General features: G+C 56.5%; 1 protein-coding gene across 1 annotated transcript in view; it reads left to right on the top strand.

Moving 5' to 3' along the window:
- Nucleotides 1-1,637: 1,637 nt before the first annotated feature.
- Nucleotides 1,638-18,663, top strand: part of TIE1 (tyrosine kinase with immunoglobulin like and EGF like domains 1) — an 18,390-nt gene continuing 1,364 nt past the window's right edge. Inside the window, exons 1-20 of the mRNA XM_049618876.1 lie at nucleotides 1,638-1,768; nucleotides 3,986-4,297; nucleotides 4,378-4,488; nucleotides 5,867-6,022; nucleotides 6,167-6,298; nucleotides 6,451-6,591; nucleotides 6,781-6,909; nucleotides 7,704-7,849; nucleotides 8,089-8,233; nucleotides 10,576-10,734; nucleotides 10,880-11,017; nucleotides 11,218-11,514; nucleotides 12,090-12,380; nucleotides 12,628-12,818; nucleotides 15,321-15,531; nucleotides 15,694-15,804; nucleotides 15,984-16,174; nucleotides 17,147-17,260; nucleotides 17,363-17,433; nucleotides 18,599-18,639. Coding sequence (XP_049474833.1) covers nucleotides 1,711-1,768; nucleotides 3,986-4,297; nucleotides 4,378-4,488; nucleotides 5,867-6,022; nucleotides 6,167-6,298; nucleotides 6,451-6,591; nucleotides 6,781-6,909; nucleotides 7,704-7,849; nucleotides 8,089-8,233; nucleotides 10,576-10,734; nucleotides 10,880-11,017; nucleotides 11,218-11,514; nucleotides 12,090-12,380; nucleotides 12,628-12,818; nucleotides 15,321-15,531; nucleotides 15,694-15,804; nucleotides 15,984-16,174; nucleotides 17,147-17,260; nucleotides 17,363-17,433; nucleotides 18,599-18,639 — 3,145 coding nt within the window. The 5' untranslated portion in view covers nucleotides 1,638-1,710. The remainder of the gene's footprint in view (nucleotides 1,769-3,985; nucleotides 4,298-4,377; nucleotides 4,489-5,866; nucleotides 6,023-6,166; nucleotides 6,299-6,450; nucleotides 6,592-6,780; nucleotides 6,910-7,703; nucleotides 7,850-8,088; nucleotides 8,234-10,575; nucleotides 10,735-10,879; nucleotides 11,018-11,217; nucleotides 11,515-12,089; nucleotides 12,381-12,627; nucleotides 12,819-15,320; nucleotides 15,532-15,693; nucleotides 15,805-15,983; nucleotides 16,175-17,146; nucleotides 17,261-17,362; nucleotides 17,434-18,598; nucleotides 18,640-18,663) is intronic.

Here is an 18,663-nt window from a genome sequence, read left to right as displayed (position 1 = left end):
ATGTTTCATGGGATCCAGCCCGATGTCAGGCTCTACGCTGACAGTGTGGAGCCTGTTTGGGATTCTCTCTCCCCCTCCTCCTCGTGCACTCTCTCCCAATCTCTCTCTCCCTCCTTTTCTCTCAAAATAAATAAACTTAAAAAAAAAAAATCTCGCCATTTGCAACATGAATGGACCCAGAGGGTATTATGCTAAGTGAATTAAGTCACACAAAAACAAACACCATAAGATTTCACTTATATGTGGAGTCTAAAAAACAAAACAAACAAACAAGAAACAGACTCAAATGCATAGAACAAAGTAGCTGTTGCCAGAGGGGATGGATAAAATAGACAAAGGGGATTAAGAGGTACAAACGTCCAGTTATAAACAAAAAGTCACAGGGAGTAAAAGTACAGCACAGGGAATATAGTCAACAATATTATAATAATGTTGTCTGGTGACAATCTACACAGATCGTGAGGAGCACTGAATAATGTATAAAATTGTGGAATCATTCTGTTGTACATCTGAAACCAACATAACACTGTACATTAATTATAACTCAAATTTTAAAACAAGGGTGGCCTGTTACGCAGTTAAGTTTCTTAGGCAAAAAGGAATCTCTGTCGGGGCGCCTGGGTGGTTCAGTCAGTTAAGCGTTTGGCTGCAGCCCAGGTCATGATCTCGCGGTCCGTGAGTTCGAGCCCCGTTTCGGGCCCTTTGCTGACAGCTCAGAGCCTGGAGCCTGCTTCGGATTCTGTGTCTCCTCTCTCTCTCTCCCTGCTCACCTTATCTCTCTCTCTCTCTCTCTCAAAAATAAACATTAAAAATAAAGAAAAAATGAATCTCTGCTAGCAGCTTTCTTCCTGGTACAGGCACCCTTTCCAATATAAATTCAGGCAGTTGAAAGGGAGCTGTCCGAATCTGCTGGGTCTTAAATATTTTTAGCTCAAAATATTCTTCATGCCAAGGAGGCATATTGCAGGAAGACTTGTTCTGAACCCCTTCACTCCTGTGTATACAAGAGCTATCCATGTTATTAAACTTTTTTGTCCCGTTAATCTGTCTCATATCAATTATTAGAACAGCCAAAGAACCTGGAAGGAAAAACTCGTCCACTCTACATACACAAGATAGAGTCGAAGCGCCTTTCTTGCCCTGAGTGGGAGTCCTTGTGTTCCTTTGTCCACTTTTACACCTGTGAACGGCTCTCCGGGACACCCATGTAACTGTGTCCTGGGCACATACGTGAGGAATTGCCTGGGCTGTATTGTGTGTATGTGCTGGGGGGGAGGGGAGACCCTAGAACAATATCCTCCCCCCATCCCTCCTCAATAGGCGGAAGCCACTGGCTTCCTCCCTTTCCTGCCTCCTGCCTCCTGCCTGCTTACAAGACTGAGGACCAGAGGGAGAAGAGGAGATGGGAAATCGGTCCAACAGTCCCTAGGTCTGTCCTTACAACTCTCCCCCACCTCAAGTGACCCCATTCCAGGGCCTTCCAGGCCACACCCATCCCCAGCCTTGGGGGGGCCAGACTGGGGGGGGGGATGTGCAGAAGCAGGATAAGTCCTCCCCACCCCTTCCCTGCCATCCTCCCACCCAAGCCACCTCATTTCCTCTTCCTCCCCGGCACCAACACAAACTAATCAGTACAGGCTGACCAGCCAGACCCAGAATAGCTGACCGGAGGCCCCGCTTGTCCTGGCCGGCCTGGTCAGCCTCCAGAGTATGGTCTGGCTGGGGCCCCTTTTGCTGCTCCCCAACCTCCTTCTGGCTTCTCATGTTGGTAAGTCTCCCCCAAGCCACTCCACGCCCCCCAGCCCCCAAAGCCCTGATTTTCCCCTAGGAAACCTTATCGTCACTGTCATCACCTTCATCCGCTCCCCAATCAGCTAGAAAGTGGGATCAAGGCCTCTAAAACCCAGGCAGGCACTAGAAACCATTGTAGCCTAGAACTGGGAGTAGAGCAGCTATTGACTGAGTTAGATTTTAGGATCAGTAAAGAGCAGCAGGGCCGATGGGGGCCCTGAAGTTTTCAGTGGGTGCTCATATGTTGCTTCAGTGTGTTGGAGTCATTCAATTATTCATTTGACAAACATTTATCTAGCACCAACAATATTCCAGGAGCTGTGCTACGGGCCATTGGTTGAAAGGCAGACAGCTTCCAGGTCTATACAACAGATTATATGATGCCGACCTCCTATGGCTGTCATGGGGTTTAAATGAGGTAATTTATGCACAGCGCCCAATGCCCAATTGTTAGGTAAGGACTTCTGAATAAGTAGTAGCTGATTCCTTCACTTATGGCCAAAGAGCATTAGAATGCAAAGACTGTCTTTGAGTGGTAGTCGGGGATGTGGGACATGGGGTGAAGGATAGAGACAGACACAAGTAGCTCCACAGGAGCACTGAGAAGGAGTCAGCTACTCTGCTTGAGGGCAATAGATGACAAGGGAGTCCACAAAGCCTTCACTAAGAGCAGTGGCCTTCACTCCAGGCAGCCAGAACAGTAGCTGCAAGTCTCAGAGAGATGGAAGTGCATGCGAGAGAAGTTTCGTGGAGGGAACTCAGCAGGAGGGGCAGAGTGTGAGCAAAGAGGGGCTCAAGGGCATGCCCTGTATCCTGAGAGCAGTGGGGAGCCGTGGGAGGGTTGCAGACCAGGCAGTCACAAGGTCTTAGATGGATCACTTTAGAGGATGAGTTGGGGAAGGAGGAGTATAGCTATTGGGATGATCCGGGTCAGTAAGGGTGAGGGCTAAACAAGGGTGGGCTGAGAGACGGGGGTGAAGTCAAGAGGCTTTAAGGAAATGGAATCTGCAGAATCTTGCGACTGATTGCGGCAGCCGGCATCCCGCTTAGAGGTGTGGAGTTTACAGTCAGGCAGCCCGGCTCTGCCAGTTATTAATTGTATGCCCTTGGGCAAGTGGCGTCTCTGAGGCTTCCTTCACTGGCTATAAAAGTGGAGTAATAACACCCATGACCCACAATAGTTGTGATAAAATGAGAAAACATGAAATGCCTGGCATATAATTGGCCTCCAGTGAGCATTATCATGAAAGTAAGGACATGAGAGGACTCCACAAAGTTCGTGTCTCAGGTGATTGGTGCCATCTGTTGAGTCAGGGAGCACGAGGGAGAAGCAGTATTGGGGAGAGCTGACAGAAACGCAGGCCCAAGCGGACAGGCTGTCCCAGGGTTGTTGACTCAGAGGTGATAGTTACAGCCAGGGGAGGAGATGAGCTTGCTCCAGGAAGCCTGTAGAATAATTACTATTACCCTCGTCTGTAAATGGAAAGACATCAATTTCACCAGGGGGATGTGAAGATCCAATGGGAAACAGGTGCTCCGGCATATGGTGGGCGGTCAGTAAATGCTAACTCCATTTATTCGTGGTAGGCTTTGGAAGAATATTAATTGATAAGCTAAGTGGCATTTAAACTAGCTAATTACTTGGCGGTTACCAGGCAGGGGCCGAAAAGGAGGGGCTCCCTTCCTTTCTGCCCCGCAACCACCCGGCTGCAGAAGTCCACCTCTCCCTTAGACCCCACCTTAAAGCCCAGCCCCACAAGCCTGTCTAGATGTCTGCAGAGGAAGGGAGGGCTTTCTCCAAGGCGATTCTGTTCTCCATGCCTCTCCTGGCCCGCACCCTCTGGTGGGGGGCAGGGAGAGCGGCTGCCCTACGCGGAACAGCTTGAGGCAGGTCCGGACTCAAGGGGGCTGCCAGGGAATTAAAAAGTGAGGAAACGGAGACAGAGAGCATAGATCATTCTTTCCGAAGCTGGGCCGCAAAGGGCAGCCATCTGGCAGGAGAAGGGGGCGGGGGGGGGGCACGAGGAGGCCAGAGAAGAGGCTTTGTTTCGATTTTAGGACGAAGAGACCTGGGGGCGGGGGAAGGGGCCAGTGCGCCGGCGGGAAAGAGGAAGGGAGGGGAGGGAAACGCTCGGCGGAGCGCGGGGCGGGACGGGGACCCCGTCGGACGGCGGACTTGGCGTCCCCGCCGCAGGCGCCGCGGTGGACCTGACGCTGCTGGCCGACCTGCGCCTCGTCGAGCCCCGGCGCTTCTTCCTGACCTGCGTGTCCGGGGAGGCCGGGCCGGGCCGGGGTGCCGACGCCTGGGGTCCCCCTCTGCTGCTGGAGAAGGACGACCGCATCGTGCGCACCCCGCGGCCCGCGCAGCCCCCGCACCTGGTGCGCAACGGCTCGCACCGCATCACGCTGCGCGGCTTCTCGCAGCCCTCGGACCTGGTGGGCGTCTTCTCGTGCGTGGGCGGCGCGGGGCGCACGCGCGTCCTCTACGTGCACAACAGCCCGGGAGGTGAGTCAGGCCCCGTGGGCGGGGACGGGGACTGGAGGGGGGGGCGCCGTTGACCTCTGACCTCACCCTCCATCTCGCAGCGCACCTGCTCCCGGACAAGGTCACACACACGGTGAACAAAGGCGACACGGCCGTGCTTGCCGCACTTGTGCACAAGGAGAAGCAGACAGATGTGATTTGGAAGAGCAACGGTGAGAGGGGTGTCTGAACGGGTTGGGCAGGTAAACCTACCTGCCTGAACACCTCCATGCCCTCAGCCTTCCCAGCGTTAGCCACTTACACAGCTTTCAGCATGAAACACCTGTTACCCTCTCCCCCACCAACCTCTGCCCTGGATCAGGTCCTTGATAAGCGCCTGTGCCCATCTCTTTAGCTCTGGGCTGTTCTCCTCCTCTTGCACCCAGAGGACTGGCAGCCTTGGGGTTGGCTGCCTTCTTCCCTGTTACACCCAAATCAGCATTGTGTTAAATCCTCACCTTTGACTCTCCCCCAGGAGTTAGCAGATGCTGTCACATTGCTCACCTGGCGGGGAGCAGCAATCCCCAAGGGGAAGAAGAGAACTGGTAACTCGGCCCAGGATTGCCCCCACCCTGGTCCTATCAGGCCCTCTGGCCACCCCATGGGAGGAAGCCGATATTCTGTGTGGCCCCAAAGACTTAGCCCTCAGACCCACAGCCCTCTGGCTGCCTTTTGGCTCCTCCCTGGGCTCCTGAGGGAAGAGGACCCTTCCCTTGGGCCAAGGGGTTTGCCTCCTGAGCACCAGGCCCCCTAAACTAATGAGAGGTCTGAGAGAGTCAAGTAGACCTGGGCTCCCTACAGTCCAGTCCTGGGCAAAGAGGCAAAAAGGAGGTGGGACAGGGAGAGGGATTCTAGTATTTGGGTCTGCAGGTCCTGGAGGAAGAGGCTTCTGGGAGAAGTCTCTAAGTAGATAACCTTTGAACTGTGCCTAGAAGGAGACATGAGAATTAGCCACACAAAGGAGGAGGAAAGGACATTCCAGGAGGAGGACTGGCTAAGAGCAAAGGCAGGAAGTGCCAAGATACCATAGTGTTTCTAGGAGAGAAACCAGCAGTTCCAGAACTCAGGAATGTTAGGAATCAGGCAGGGTGTGGAGAGGTATGAGGCCAAAGGGCCAAGCGGTGGCCAGACTGGTGAACACCATGTGCTAAGGAGCCAATAACCAGGGAGGAGTCTGAGCAGGGGGTGCTGCAGAGGCTTCTGTTGGGGAAAATCCCACTGGCTGCTGAGTGAAGGATGACTAGGAAAGCGGGGGGCGGGGATGGAGGCAGAGAGACTGCCTGGAAGGCCGTGGTGGTGGTGGTGGCCTTGAGTGTGGAAAGAACTGGACTGCTTTAGGAGATGAGGAGGAGCCAGACTGAGCAGGACCTGGTGACCTACTGGGGGTTGGTAGAGCATAGAGCAGAGGATGTATGCCAACTTTCTGGCTTGGGGACAGATCCTGGCTGGTGCCTCGGCCCAGTTCTGGCCACTTGTACGAGGCTCACACTGACGTGTCCTGGGCACTGGCTGTCACCGGCGCTGAGGCCCCTGACCCATTTATGCCTCCAGGATCCTACTTCTATACCCTGGACTGGCATGAGGCCCAAGATGGGCGGTTCCTGCTGCAGCTCCCAAATGTGCAGCCACCGTCGAGTGGCATCTACAGTGCCACCTACCTGGAAGCCAGCCCCCTAGGCAGCGCCTTCTTCCGGCTCATCGTGCGGGGTTAGGAGCAGAGGGCAGAGGTGGCGGGTGGCATGGGAGGCTGGGAGCCCCGTGGTCACTTCCTGTGGGCCGCCAGGGCTGCCTCAGTCCTCGGCAGCACCGGTAGGTGGGTGACAGCAACTGGCTGAGAGCACATTCCTTTAGGCTGTGGGGCAGGGCGCTGGGGACCAGACTGTACCAAGGAATGCCCAGGCTGCCTGCATGGAGGTGTCTGCCATGACCTGGATGGCGAGTGTGTGTGCCCCCCTGGATTCACGGGTACCCGCTGTGAGCAAGGTAAGGAGGATGGGGAGCTAGGACCTCGGCGGGAGAGGGTGCCTGTCCGGGGGAAGATTCTTGAACCAAGAGCATGGGTGGTGAGAATGCCCGGCAGGACCTGGACTTTGAGGCCCGACAGTGGACCCCGTGCCCACATGTCTGGTTTCTAGCCTGCAGAGAGGGCCGTTTTGGGCAGAGCTGCCAGGAGCAGTGTCCAGGCACATCGGGCTGCCGGGGTCTCACCTTCTGCCTCCCAGACCCCTATGGCTGTTCTTGTGGATCTGGCTGGAAAGGACACCAGTGCCAGGAAGGTATGGACTGACCTGCCAGCCACAGTCCCTGACCCGGAGAGCCAGCCACATGCTAGACCTGGACCCTCCCCTTTGGCTCTCGTTGACACACCCGTGCCCTCTCCACCCAGCCTGGCATCACCCAGGCCCCAGCTGTGCCCTCATTGCCCCTGGCCTATGTCCCTCTAACCACAACCCCTCTGTTCCCAGCCTGTACCCCTGGCCACTTTGGGGCAGATTGCCGCCTCCAGTGCCAGTGTCAGAATGGCGGGACCTGTGACCGCTTCAGCGGCTGCGTGTGCCCCTCCGGATGGCATGGAATGCACTGTGAGAAATCCGGTATGATCCGTCAAAACAAGTCAACCTTCACCAGACACCTCTCCCTGGCTCAAGGTCCCGCCCTCAGGAAGCTCACGGTCCAGGAAAAGTTCTCAGTGCCCAGCCCACATCACCCACACGGGGATGGGCTGCAGCCGAGACTTGGGGGGAGGGCCAAGAGGAGGCCCCTGGCCAGGCTGAGTTTCGGAGGGGGCTTCGGGGAAGAGGTGAGATCTGAGATGGGGTATAAGGATGAGAGCCACATGGCTGGGGAAGGAGCACGGGCAGAGGCCTGGGGGCTGAAGACTCAGGGTCCGGTACCAGGACGGTGGAGTACGAGGGGCGGGGGGAGGAGGAGGGGGTTGGGGGAGTGGTCAGAGGAGTCAAGCCTCGGGGACTTGGAACGGCAGGCTACCATGACAGGGGCAGGAGGGAATTGCTGAAGAGGCAGAAGGCAGTCAGCTTGCTGTGAGAGAGGACCCAGGCAGCTGGGTGGGGAGTGGAGGCAGGAGACCCCAGAGGGTCTGTAACAGAGCCCAGAAGCGAGTGAGGCCTGAACCGGTGTTTGGACTGTGAGTCCGGCGAGGGGCCTGCTTTGGCTGAGAGAGGATATCAGGTCGGGGGTGCAGGAGGTAGACCCTGCGGCTGACCAGAGGTGGGGTGCCAGGGCCCTGTAGGACTCTGCTGGCAGAGAGCCTTGAGCGACCGAGGCGATGGTGATGCCTCTGCCAAGATGCAGGTCACACGACCAGGGGCACCCTGGTGGTCGGCGTCTGCCTCACGGGGGCTCCAGCATGTGTCCTTCCTCTCCCTAGACCGGATCCCCCAGATCCTGGATGTGGCCTCGGAGCTGGAGTTCAACTTGGAGACGACGCCCCGGATCAACTGTGCGGCCGCAGGGAACCCCTTCCCAGTGCGGGGCAGCATGGAGCTCCGAAAGCCGGACGGCACAGTCCTCCTGGTCAGCCCCCCGCCCTTGACCCCAGGCCCCCCATCCCGCCAGCCTCACGGTTGCTCCCTCAGACCCCTGACCCCTCAGGGCTTTCTCTAGGCGCTACCCGCTGGCCCGACCACAGGTCAGATAGGGTCAGGCTAATTGCTCAGAAACTACCACTGGTCTTCTGTCCCCTCATCCGTCCCCACATCTGTCACATGGGTGCACATTCTCTGTGGTCTGCCCCCTTTCCCTGTCTCTCTCAGTCCACCAAGGCCATTGTGGAGCCAAATAGGACCACAGCTGAGTTCGAGGTGCCTCGCTTGGCCCTCGGGGACAGTGGGCTCTGGGAGTGCCGTGTGTCTACGTCTGGTGGCCAAGACAGCCGACGTTTCAGGGTTAACGTCAAAGGTCAGTGATGTCCTGGGGCCATGGAGGATGGGCAGTGGGCAGAGTGGGCACTAGGTGATGCCGCTAAGACTGGGCATCGTAGCAGGAAGGGAGAGGACATCTAAGGTCACAGCCCAGGACCAAGCAAAGAAGAGGTCTGGGCTGGGCAGTGTCAGAGCAGGAACACAGCTCAGTGCTATCTGGAAAGGACATCCCATGCCCTAGAAACGGGATACCCTCCTGCCTGGCCATGCTGGCCCTCTCCACCTCTTCACAGCCCCTGCACGCAGCATCTCTTTAGCTCTGCCTCTGGGATGCTGCTTCCTGCTCTGAGTCATACCCCAGGGCTCTCAGTGCCAGGACAGGGGAGCACATGGGACGCCCAAACTCAGAAGGTAACCTGCTGCCCAGAGGAGCTGCATAGGGTTTCCCCAGTGAGTAGGGAGGGAGTGCCCAGGATGGCCCAGAGTGGAGCCATCCAGCCCAGCTCAGGTGTCTCTTCACCTTCTCCAGCATCATAAGCCCTGGCTTCTCTTTTCTTTTTTTTAATTTATTTATTTTGAGAGAGGTGGGGAGAGGCAGAGAGAGAGGGAGAGAGAGAATCCCCAGTAGGCCCTGTGCTGTCAGTGCAGAGCCCGATGCGGCGCTCAAAGGGGCTCAGTCTCACGAATTGTGAGATCACGACCTGAGCCGAAATCGAGAGTCAGACAGACGCTTAACTGACTGAGCCACCCAGGTGTCCCCTGGCTCCTCTTGCCCTCTGCTCCTGACAGCCCACCCCTGTAACAGAAGCCCAGACCTCCCTCATCTTCCTCTTCCTTCCCACTGGCTCACCGCCACCCCTCCCGCAACTTTGTGGCTGCCCCACCAGCAGGAAACATCAGTGTGGCCAGGCTCCACCTTCAGCCTGTGTCTTCTCCCCAGGCATCTGACCTAGGCAACATGGGTTCAAATCCTCCCCACAAATCCCTGGCTCCGTCGCCTTAAGCCAGCTGCTTAGTCCCTCACCGCTTATTTCTCTCTACAGTGAGGACATCAGCGTTACACTAGCTAGGATTGCTGTGAAGCAAGTTAGATGATACCTTTAATGCATTTAAGTTGCATTTAAGTTAGATGATGCGTTTAAGCCCTTAGCACAGTGCCTAACACAGGGCCTGTGCTGGATAAATGTTAGCATTTATTGTCATGATTCTTAAAGGGTCCTCTCCCAAGTTTCAGCTGTTCTCTGGCAATGCCCAGGCTTGATCTGCAGGCTAGACCACTCTCCTGAGCTCCAGACCCATTTGGTGGGACCTCCAGAAGTGGGGTTCTGGCTCTGAAGTCAGCGTGGAAGTTCCCTGGTGTATGATTCAAGGGCCCACTTCATCTCCATCCACTTCCTGGACAGCCCTAGGCACAGGGGGCTCCACAGATCCAAACCCAACCTTCATCTCACCTCCTCATGATGTGCTCATTTCTGTCAGACACCACCGTTCCTCCCCGCCCACTGAGCTCTCAACCCCGCATCCTCTGCCCTGCCTCCTGCCCTCCCTCGCTTCCATCTACCCATTCCCCCGTCCTTCCATCCTGCTTAGAAAAATCAGTCTGGAAAATGTTTGAAAGTGGCGAGGGAATCAGTCATGGCATTGATCTACTGATCTGGTAAGAAAAGCTAAGGCCAGGACAAGGGTGTGTTGGCCATGGAATGAGGAAGCCAGGCAGGAACACAAAAGCTATTTGCAGTAGAATTGGCTGATTCTAGGTGGCCTGACCGACAGACCAAGTTCAAACACTGGTTGTAATTCCTGCTGGCTGCATGTCCTTAGGCAAGGTAGATGTCTCCGAACTTCAGTTTCTTCTCTCATAACCCAGGGTGAGAGCCCCATCTGAAAAGTAGCTGTGAGAAGTAGATATTGTACCTAGGAAGCAGCTGGGATAGAGCAGGTGCTTCACCACTAGCTACCTTTTTTTTCCCCCCAATTAAAAGAGTGACAAACGATAGGGGGAGGGGCAGAGAGTAGGCTGATCCCATGTTATCTCCCTGCCTTGGGTTTCAGCCCCCTCTGTCTCCCCTACACTGCAGGGACAGCATACACTCCCCCAAACCCATCTAGCCATATCAGACCTCTTTGAATGTCTTTGGGGATACTCTCACATCCTCATTGCCAGATCTGTGTGCCCCGAGCTGCTTAGGGGGCAGAATGCTATCCTGCTTGAATGCTGGCCATTCCGGTCATCTGTTGAACTTGGTCTCTCCCCAGCCTAGAGGGGGCCCTGATCCAAACCAAGACCCAGAGATCTCTTTGGCCAGAGTAGAGTCCTCTTATTTTTCTGAGGACTGGGCAGGCTGTCTGGGCCCTGCCTTACCTTGGGTCTCCTGGCAGTGCCCCCAGTGCCCCTGACTGCTCCGCGGCTCCTGGCCAAGCAGAGCCGCCAGCTCGTGGTCTCCCCACTGGTCTCCTTCTCCGGGGACGGACCCATCGCCTCCGTCCGCCTGCACTACCGGCCCCAGGACAGCACCATGGCCTGGTCCGCCATTGTGGGTGAGCAGGGAGACAGCTGGGGACGGGAGGGGGGCTGGGGCAGGACAGGGGTGTTGGGTAACAATGAGAAAGGACAGAACGAAAAGGGGGGAAGACGGCAGCTTCTGGAAAAGGTAGGGGGCTGAATGATGTGTCCTGTCCCCAGTGGACCCCAGTGAGAATGTGACTTTAATGAACCTGAGGCCGAAGACAGGATACAGTGTCCGTGTACAGCTGAGCCGGCCAGGGGAAGGAGGGGAGGGGGCCTGGGGGCCTCCCACCCTCATGACCACAGACTGTCCTGGTGAGAGGCCAAGAGTCATCCCTTCCTGTCCCCCCAGGAGTTACTGTTCCTATGCACTCAGCAGTTGTCATGTCTTGTCCACCCCCAGGGGCCCCTGCCTTTCCCACTGGAGTTTGTCCCACCCTGTCCCCTGGGGAGCACTATCCTGTCCAGCCCCAAGGACCCACTGGACGGTTCTGACCCCTGACCTCCGGTCCCAGAGCCCTTGCTGCAGCCATGGCTGGAGGGCTGGCACGTGGAGGGCCCTGACCGGTTGCGAGTGAGCTGGTCCTTACCCTCGGTGCCTGGGCCACTGGTGGGCGATGGTTTCCTGCTGCGCCTGTGGGATGGGGCACGGGGACAGGAGCGGCGGGAGAACGTCTCGTCCCCCCAGGCCCGCACCGCCCTCCTGACTGGACTCACGCCTGGCACCCACTACCAGCTGGATGTGCGGCTGTACCACTGCACCCTCCTGGGCCCTGCCTCGCCCCCTGCACGCGTGCTTCTGCCCCCCACTGGTATGCTCAGGAAGGGGGTTATGGGCTCGGGATGAGGGGAGGACACGGGACACAGGAAACGCCAGACCCGTAAGGACACGGGAGGTTACAGGAGAGCGGATAGACCTAGAACACAAGACGTGTGGAAAACGTGGGCATAAGGGAGAAGCAGGATATCAGGCAGACGTGAACACAGGGAGGACATGGGGTGGGCAGATATTGGAGGCTGGTGGGGACGTAGGTCAGCAGGAGCATATGGGATGGGGAAGGATGGGGAGGCCATGGTTTACAGGGAGAACAGGTCATGGGGAGGATATGGTGTACCAGGAGGACATGGGGATCGGGGGAACACAAGGCACATGGGGAAGGCCCAGCACCCTGGGAGGATCCAGGACACCAGGAGGGCCTGGCACAGAGGGAGAATAAGAGGAAGCTGAAGCTTGGGGGTGAAGGGAGGGAGCCATAGGGAAAGGATGGCAGGGTGGCTCCCATTCTGGGGTCCACCGAGCAGGGGACACAGCTAGAATGGATCTGACCCCAGAACTACATACCCTGCTCCTGCCTGAGCCCCGCCTTCCCCATCCCCACCTCCCCAGGGCCCCCAGCCCCCCGACACCTCCATGCCCAGGCCCTCTCAGACTCTGAGATCCAGCTGACGTGGCAGCGGCCAGAGGCTTCGGCTGGGCCTATATCCAAGTACATCGTGGAGGTGCAGGTGGCTGGGGGCTCAGGCGACCCCCTGTGGATGGACGTGGACAGGCCTGAGGAGACAAGCACCGTTGTCCGTGGCCTCAACGCCAGCACACGCTACCTCTTCCGTGTGCGGGCCAGTATCCAGGGTCCCGGAGACTGGAGCAGCGTCGTGGAGGAGTCTACCCTGGGTAACGGTAGGAGCTCGTGCCTTGGGAGCTAGGACACCCAAGGCCCTTCCCGACAAGTGACGAGAGTCCTAGTACCGGGGACCCTGACCCTTCCCTTCTTAGGACCCATTGTCCTAGCGCTAGGAAAATCCTGTCATTCCAGTGGACCGTTGGCCCTCGGCCTGACACCCCTCGTCCCTCCTGGTACTGGGATCTCTGACCTCTCCCTCCCTGACCCAGGCTTCCCACGATCTGCCCCTCTTATTGTGTCCAGGGCTGCAGAGTGAGGGCCCGGTCCAAGAGGTCCAAGCGGCTGCAGAGGGCCTAGATCAGCAGCTGGTACTGGCCGTAATGGGTTCTGTGTCTGCCACCTGCCTTACCATCCTCGCTGCCCTCCTGACCCTGGTGTGCATCCGCAAAAGCTGCCCGCACCGCAGACGCACCTTCACCTACCAGTCAGGATCGGTCAGTCCCCTGTACCCACCCACGTGTGCACTCCCCCATCTACGTTTGCGCACACACAGTACCCGTACACCCGAGTGTGTGTGTGTATGCACGCGTGTGTGTGTTTGTGTTGCAGCCACGGGTCTGCACTCAGCAGTGCTCTAGGGCACAAAACATAATTGTCTTTATTTTTCTACAGCTGAACTGCGTTCATAAGTCAATTTATGTTACTGGTGAATATCGCCGGTTCAAAATAACTCTGTTCTGTCCATGTTTCACCACGGTTAATTCAGGGTCCTCCCGCTTCTCACTGGAGGTGCCATAAGCCTGGGTAGCGTGGTGCTGACACGGGGTGGGAAGGGGGCAGGGGCACACCTGGGCCTCATGCTGGCATCCATCCTAGCAGACCCTCCTGGACATGGGAGCCAGCCTCCATCTGCACACATTTGTGGCTGATGCCCTTAGCCCTTCTGTGGCCTCCTGCCAACAGGCCGTTCGTACTGTGAGTTCCTGGTCCCAGCCTCCATGTCTGCGAGTGTCAGGGCCAGCTCCAGGAGACTTCAGAGCCCTGAGGTGCTCCCTGTGCCCTGCAAGCATGTTCTATGGCCCTCATACCCTTTGTCACGACCCCTGTCACAGTCGTTCCTACTGCTCCAGAGTTGTGCCAGCTCAAGGCTCACCTGTTGCTGCCGGGGAAAGGCAGTGATGCCTCCTCTCTTCCTGGCCTCACCATAAACCTGTCTGTTCTCGGTCTGTGCCCCTCCAGCCTGCGGGCCCATACTTGGGGTGGGGGTGCGGGGCAGTGCTGGCTTCTCTTTAGGGACCCAGCATCACCCCCTCTTGTTACCACCTCCCATCCCACCTGCCCGTCCCCCACTGCTGTCCCTGCTAATCCAAACTCTGCCCTTGGTCCTCCGTGCCTGGGCTCTTGATAGTTACAGCCAAGCCCTGACATTTCAAAAAAAAACAAAAACCACCACCAACAAAAAAAACCCTCTTCTGTCTCAAGGGCTGATCCTTGTGATAGAAAGTCTAGTGTCCAAGGCTATTGTCTCTGCCATGCCTTTAAAAACTCCCTTCAGAGATTCAATTGGCTTCTTTGTTCCAGGCTGCTCCCTCTGAGGTCAGTGCACACAGAAAGCCAGCCGCTGCTAAGGTGGGGGAAGGGTAACGAATACAGATGTGGAGGGAAGGAGGTGGGAAAGCAGAGTTTTAACATACATATATATATAATCCTAGTTTCGAGATCTGCCCTGCCACGTGTGCCTGCATGAAGGTGTGTGTGAGCGCCACGCAGGAGTACCTGTGTGCATCCACTTGTGGGCACCCCCACCTGTGTATGCGTGTGTCCCCGTGCTTGTGCTCCTCCGTGGGATGGGTACGTGTGCATGCACGCGCCTACATATGGTGCCACTGCTGGGCCACATGTGCGCCCTCGGCGGTTGATGGCTTCAGGTGAATCCACGTGCCCCGTGTCCTTTGCCCTCGCCCATGGATCCGAGCTTCAGCTCACTTAGGGAGCCCCGCCACCAGGTCTGTGTTAACCCCCTTCCAGTCCTCATAGCGGCAGTGCCCTTGGTCCCGTTCAGCTGTTTCGTTTTCCTGCCATCTGCCCTGCCCAGGTGGCCCAGCTCCTACACAGTTGGGGGAAGTGGATGTTCCTCTTTGTGACAGTCTTTCTATCTTCAGCTCCTGGGTGGTTTTAGAGCTATAAACGGATGCCAAGTGGGTCTGCTTCTGCCACTGTGGAGAAAACCCCTCCACTGACTCCCAGCAGCTTGGGGCTTAGCCTGTAGTAGGTGCTCAATAAACGTATCCTAGCCCACTGCCCAAGGCTAGAATCCTCTCCAGAGTATCCTTGATGGCAGAAAAGCCTGGCTGTGAGATCAGCACAATGGGAAGCTCACCACTTCCCATCACAGCTCACTCCAATTCTTTCCTGTTCTAAATGTTAGAGATGTAGGGGCACCTGGGTGGCTCAGTCAGTTAAGCACCCGACTCTGGATTTCAGCTCAGGTCACGATCTCATGATTCATGAGTTTGAGCCCCGCATCAGGCCTGGCGTCGGGCTCCACACTGTCAGTGTGGAGCCTGCTTGGGATTCTCTCTCTCCATCTCTTTCTGCCCCTCCCCAGTTCTCTCTCTCAAAGTAGATAAATAAACTTAAAACATTTTTAGAAATATCCTCTTTCCATTGACTCATGGCTTCATGGCTTCTAGCAACCCTAAGCCCCCCACACCTGTTTTTCCAGAGCCCCACATACCTACCTGCTCCCCAGGCTGTGGCTTCTGCACCTCTCTTCTTGGACATTTGTCCACCCAGCAGCCCCACTGATGGCTTCGTCTTCTATGACACTGTCTCAGTATGTGTCTTCTGCATGTCTGTTCCTGGCTGACCACCAGAGTGCCCTCTGCGTGGGTCTCTTTCCATTTGTCTGGCTATTCTTTGATGCCTGTCTGTGCCTTTTGCCGGCCCCGTGTCTGCTGCATGGACTGTCTGCCCATTTGTCCCATCCTATGAAGGGTGAAGAAACCATCCTACAGTTCAGCTCAGGCACCCTGACGCTAACCCGGCGGCCAAAACCACAGCCTGAGCCCCTGAGTTATCCAGTGCTGGAGTGGGAAGACATCACCTTTGAGGACCTCATTGGGGAGGGGAACTTTGGCCAGGTCATCCGGGCCATGATCAAGAAGGATGGGCTCAAGATGAACGCGGCCATCAAGATGCTGAAAGGTTCCCTGGGAGTGACCCCTGACCCCAGGCCTGCCCCCCTCCTTTGTCCCACAGATCCCAGGCCCTACCTGGCCCCCTCCAGCAACTGACCCCAGCCCTCTCTACCCATGTCTCTTCTCCAGAATTATTTCTGGCAAAAGTGATATTGGCTTCTTTCCACAGAGTATGCCTCTGAAAATGACCATCGTGACTTTGCGGGAGAATTGGAAGTTCTGTGCAAACTGGGACATCACCCCAATATCATCAACCTCTTGGGGGCTTGTGAAAACCGAGGTGAGCCCCCAGCTCATCACCTGCCCCTTCTTCCAAAACCCCATCGACAGCCATCACCTCTGTCCACGTCACTAGCTTGCCGGAGCTTCAGGCTCCCTGTGTGCCACTGTTGGGTGCCTGCTGCCCACAGGCTGCCTGCATAGAAACCTTCACCCTGTACCTGTCTCCTTCCCTCTCAGGTTACTTGTACATCGCTATTGAATACGCCCCCTACGGGAACCTGCTAGACTTTTTGCGGAAGAGCCGGGTCCTGGAGACGGACCCAGCCTTTGCCCGGGAACACGGAACTGCCTCCACTCTCAGCTCCCGGCAGCTGCTGCGCTTTGCCAGTGATGCTGCCAACGGCATGCAGTACCTGAGCGAGAAGCAGGTGAGTGTGGGGAGGGAAGGCGTGCCAGAGGGGGCACTGGGTCAACTGCAGGAGGTAGAGTCAGCAGGCTGTCATTGGATGTGGGGTCGAGGAGCACCGAGAAGGATGTGACCCTGAGCTGCTGGCCTGGCTAAGTACGCGAGAGCACAAGGGGAGAAGCAGGTTTGGAGGAGGTGTTGTATTTGAAGCATCGGAGGAACATCTTGGTGGAGATGTTGAGTTGGCAGTTACAGATGCCAGCCTAGAACTCGGGAGAAAGAGCTAGGCCAGAAACAACAATCTGGAAGCTGTCATCCCACAGATGGTGGATGAATCTCATGGTGAGGGAGTGGGTGAGACCCACCAGGACAGGGTAGAGGTGGAGCAGGGAGTGGAGGTCCGAGCCCCAGGGTGAGGACATCCCGCTTGAATGGAAGGAAGGAGGGGACAGTAGCAGGAGGCGAGCATGATGCTGAGGAAGGACATTTTAAAGTTAGTGGAGTTTTGAGGGTCTTTGAAGCAGAGGAATAGGGGCCAGTGAGAGGGAGGGTTTGATGGAGAGAAGTCTCTGAGGAGGTTGGAGGACCTTGTGGGGAAGACCTGGGACTCAAGGGAAAGGTCACTCTGGGCAAGAGGAGGGCCTTCCCCACTTTCCTCAATGAGGGGAGAGGAAAACGGGGTGGGGCGGGAAGGAAGCAAGTGAAGAGAAGGAGATGCGGTGTGGTCACCAAGGACAAGCCCACCCTTGTCCCAGGAAGAGGGATGCAGCCTGAGCTTGGCCATGGGCAGCTCACAGGGAGATAGGGACAACCAGCAGTGTGACTTTTCTAAGGCAGGAGTTGCTGGTCCAGGATAAGACCTGGTTGACTGGGAAGAAGGGTGAGGGGCTCTTACAGGGATGGAGGGCCAGCTGTGGGGCCAGACTCCTCACTGGTCGAGGAGTCCTGGCCTTTCTCATCCCCGGTCTTCCCTGACTTCTGACCGTGCCTGCAGTTCATCCACAGGGACCTGGCTGCCCGAAATGTGCTGGTTGGGGAGAACCTGGCCTCCAAGATTGCCGACTTTGGCCTTTCTCGGGGGGAGGAAGTTTATGTGAAGAAGACGATGGTAAGTCTTAGTCCCCCCACCTCAGGTTCCATGCCTGCCCCCCAGAGCTCCACACACCGGTCCCTCCTCCTCACCCAACCCCTCAAACCCACTCTCTCCCAGGGGCGTCTCCCCGTGCGCTGGATGGCCATTGAGTCTCTGAACTACAGTGTCTACACCACCAAGAGTGATGTGTGAGTATGGGGCTCAGAAGGAGCAGGGCTTATGGTCCGCAGGGATGCACACAGACGTAACGTAGACACGTCTCAGACATGTCTCAGATAGTACAAGGCACGATTGGGACATTCCCAACGTATATTCCACGCGTGACACAGGTGTGACACAAGTGTGCCTTGGATATACCTTGGCGATGCTCAGCATCTTAGTAGGAAGGCGGAGGGGGGTGGGGGGGGCGGTGCTAGTTAGAAGGAGGTGTGGTCTTGGAAGGTGTTTCAGTGGTAGGATTGGGGTAGGGAAGTTTAGGGCTGTGCTCATCTAAAAGACTGGGAGATACCTTGGAGAGGTTTGGGAATGTTGGTGGATAATGCCTAGGTGGATGGAAAGACCACCCCAGGAATGTTCTCACCTTCGTCTCTGAAGGGTGGTATCATCCCCACCTGAGGACCTAACCAGACCATAACCCCCAAGACCCCCTCTTTGTGCTCCTCACCCCCATATGACCATCGTGGCCCACCTCTGCTCCTCTTTCCAAGGAACCTGGCCTGCCCATCCCTCCAGCTCTGGCTCTGCCCATTTACCACCAGCCCTTTGGCCTGGCCTGCCTTGCTCACTGTCCAGCACACCCACCGCCCCTCTGACCACCACTCAACTGCTTCCTGCTTCTGCCCCCAAACCCCCTAGGTCCCCTCCCCCTGACTAGAACTCCCACTCTGGTCTCACCTGCATGGAGGTTGCAACAGCATAAGAGGCAGTTAAAAGCAAGGGCTTTGGAATCAAGTTGTCAGGATTTGATTCCAGTTCTACCATTTACTAGCCGTGTGACCTTGGGAAAGCCAGCTAATCTCTCAGTACCTCAGTGTCTCCATCTATAGAATGGGGAGAATGATAGTACCTATATCATAAGGTTGGTGTGAGGGTTAAATGAATTAACATATATGTTAAATGATGAGTGCCTGGTCCATAGTAAGTGTGTGATACAAATGTTAGCTATGATGATGTTGAGCCTGGGAGTGGCTATGAAGGACTTTGAGTGGACAGAGACGGCAGCTGGCCAAGGCAGACACTTGCAGAGTAAACACACGCAGGGGGCGGGAGGGGCGGCACCCTTGGGGTAGATGGACACTGAACTGCTGGGCCCCGGGGTCTAGAAGATCACTAAGTACATCCTTCTCATTTCAGTTGGTCCTTTGGGGTCCTCCTCTGGGAGATCGTGAGCCTTGGTGAGTCCCTGACCCCCACCCCCC

Source organism: Panthera uncia (assembly GCF_023721935.1).
Source record: "Panthera uncia isolate 11264 chromosome C1 unlocalized genomic scaffold, Puncia_PCG_1.0 HiC_scaffold_4, whole genome shotgun sequence".
NCBI classification, from domain to species: Eukaryota; Metazoa; Chordata; class Mammalia; order Carnivora; family Felidae; genus Panthera; species Panthera uncia.
This window is presented reverse-complemented; position numbering and strand designations above follow the sequence as displayed.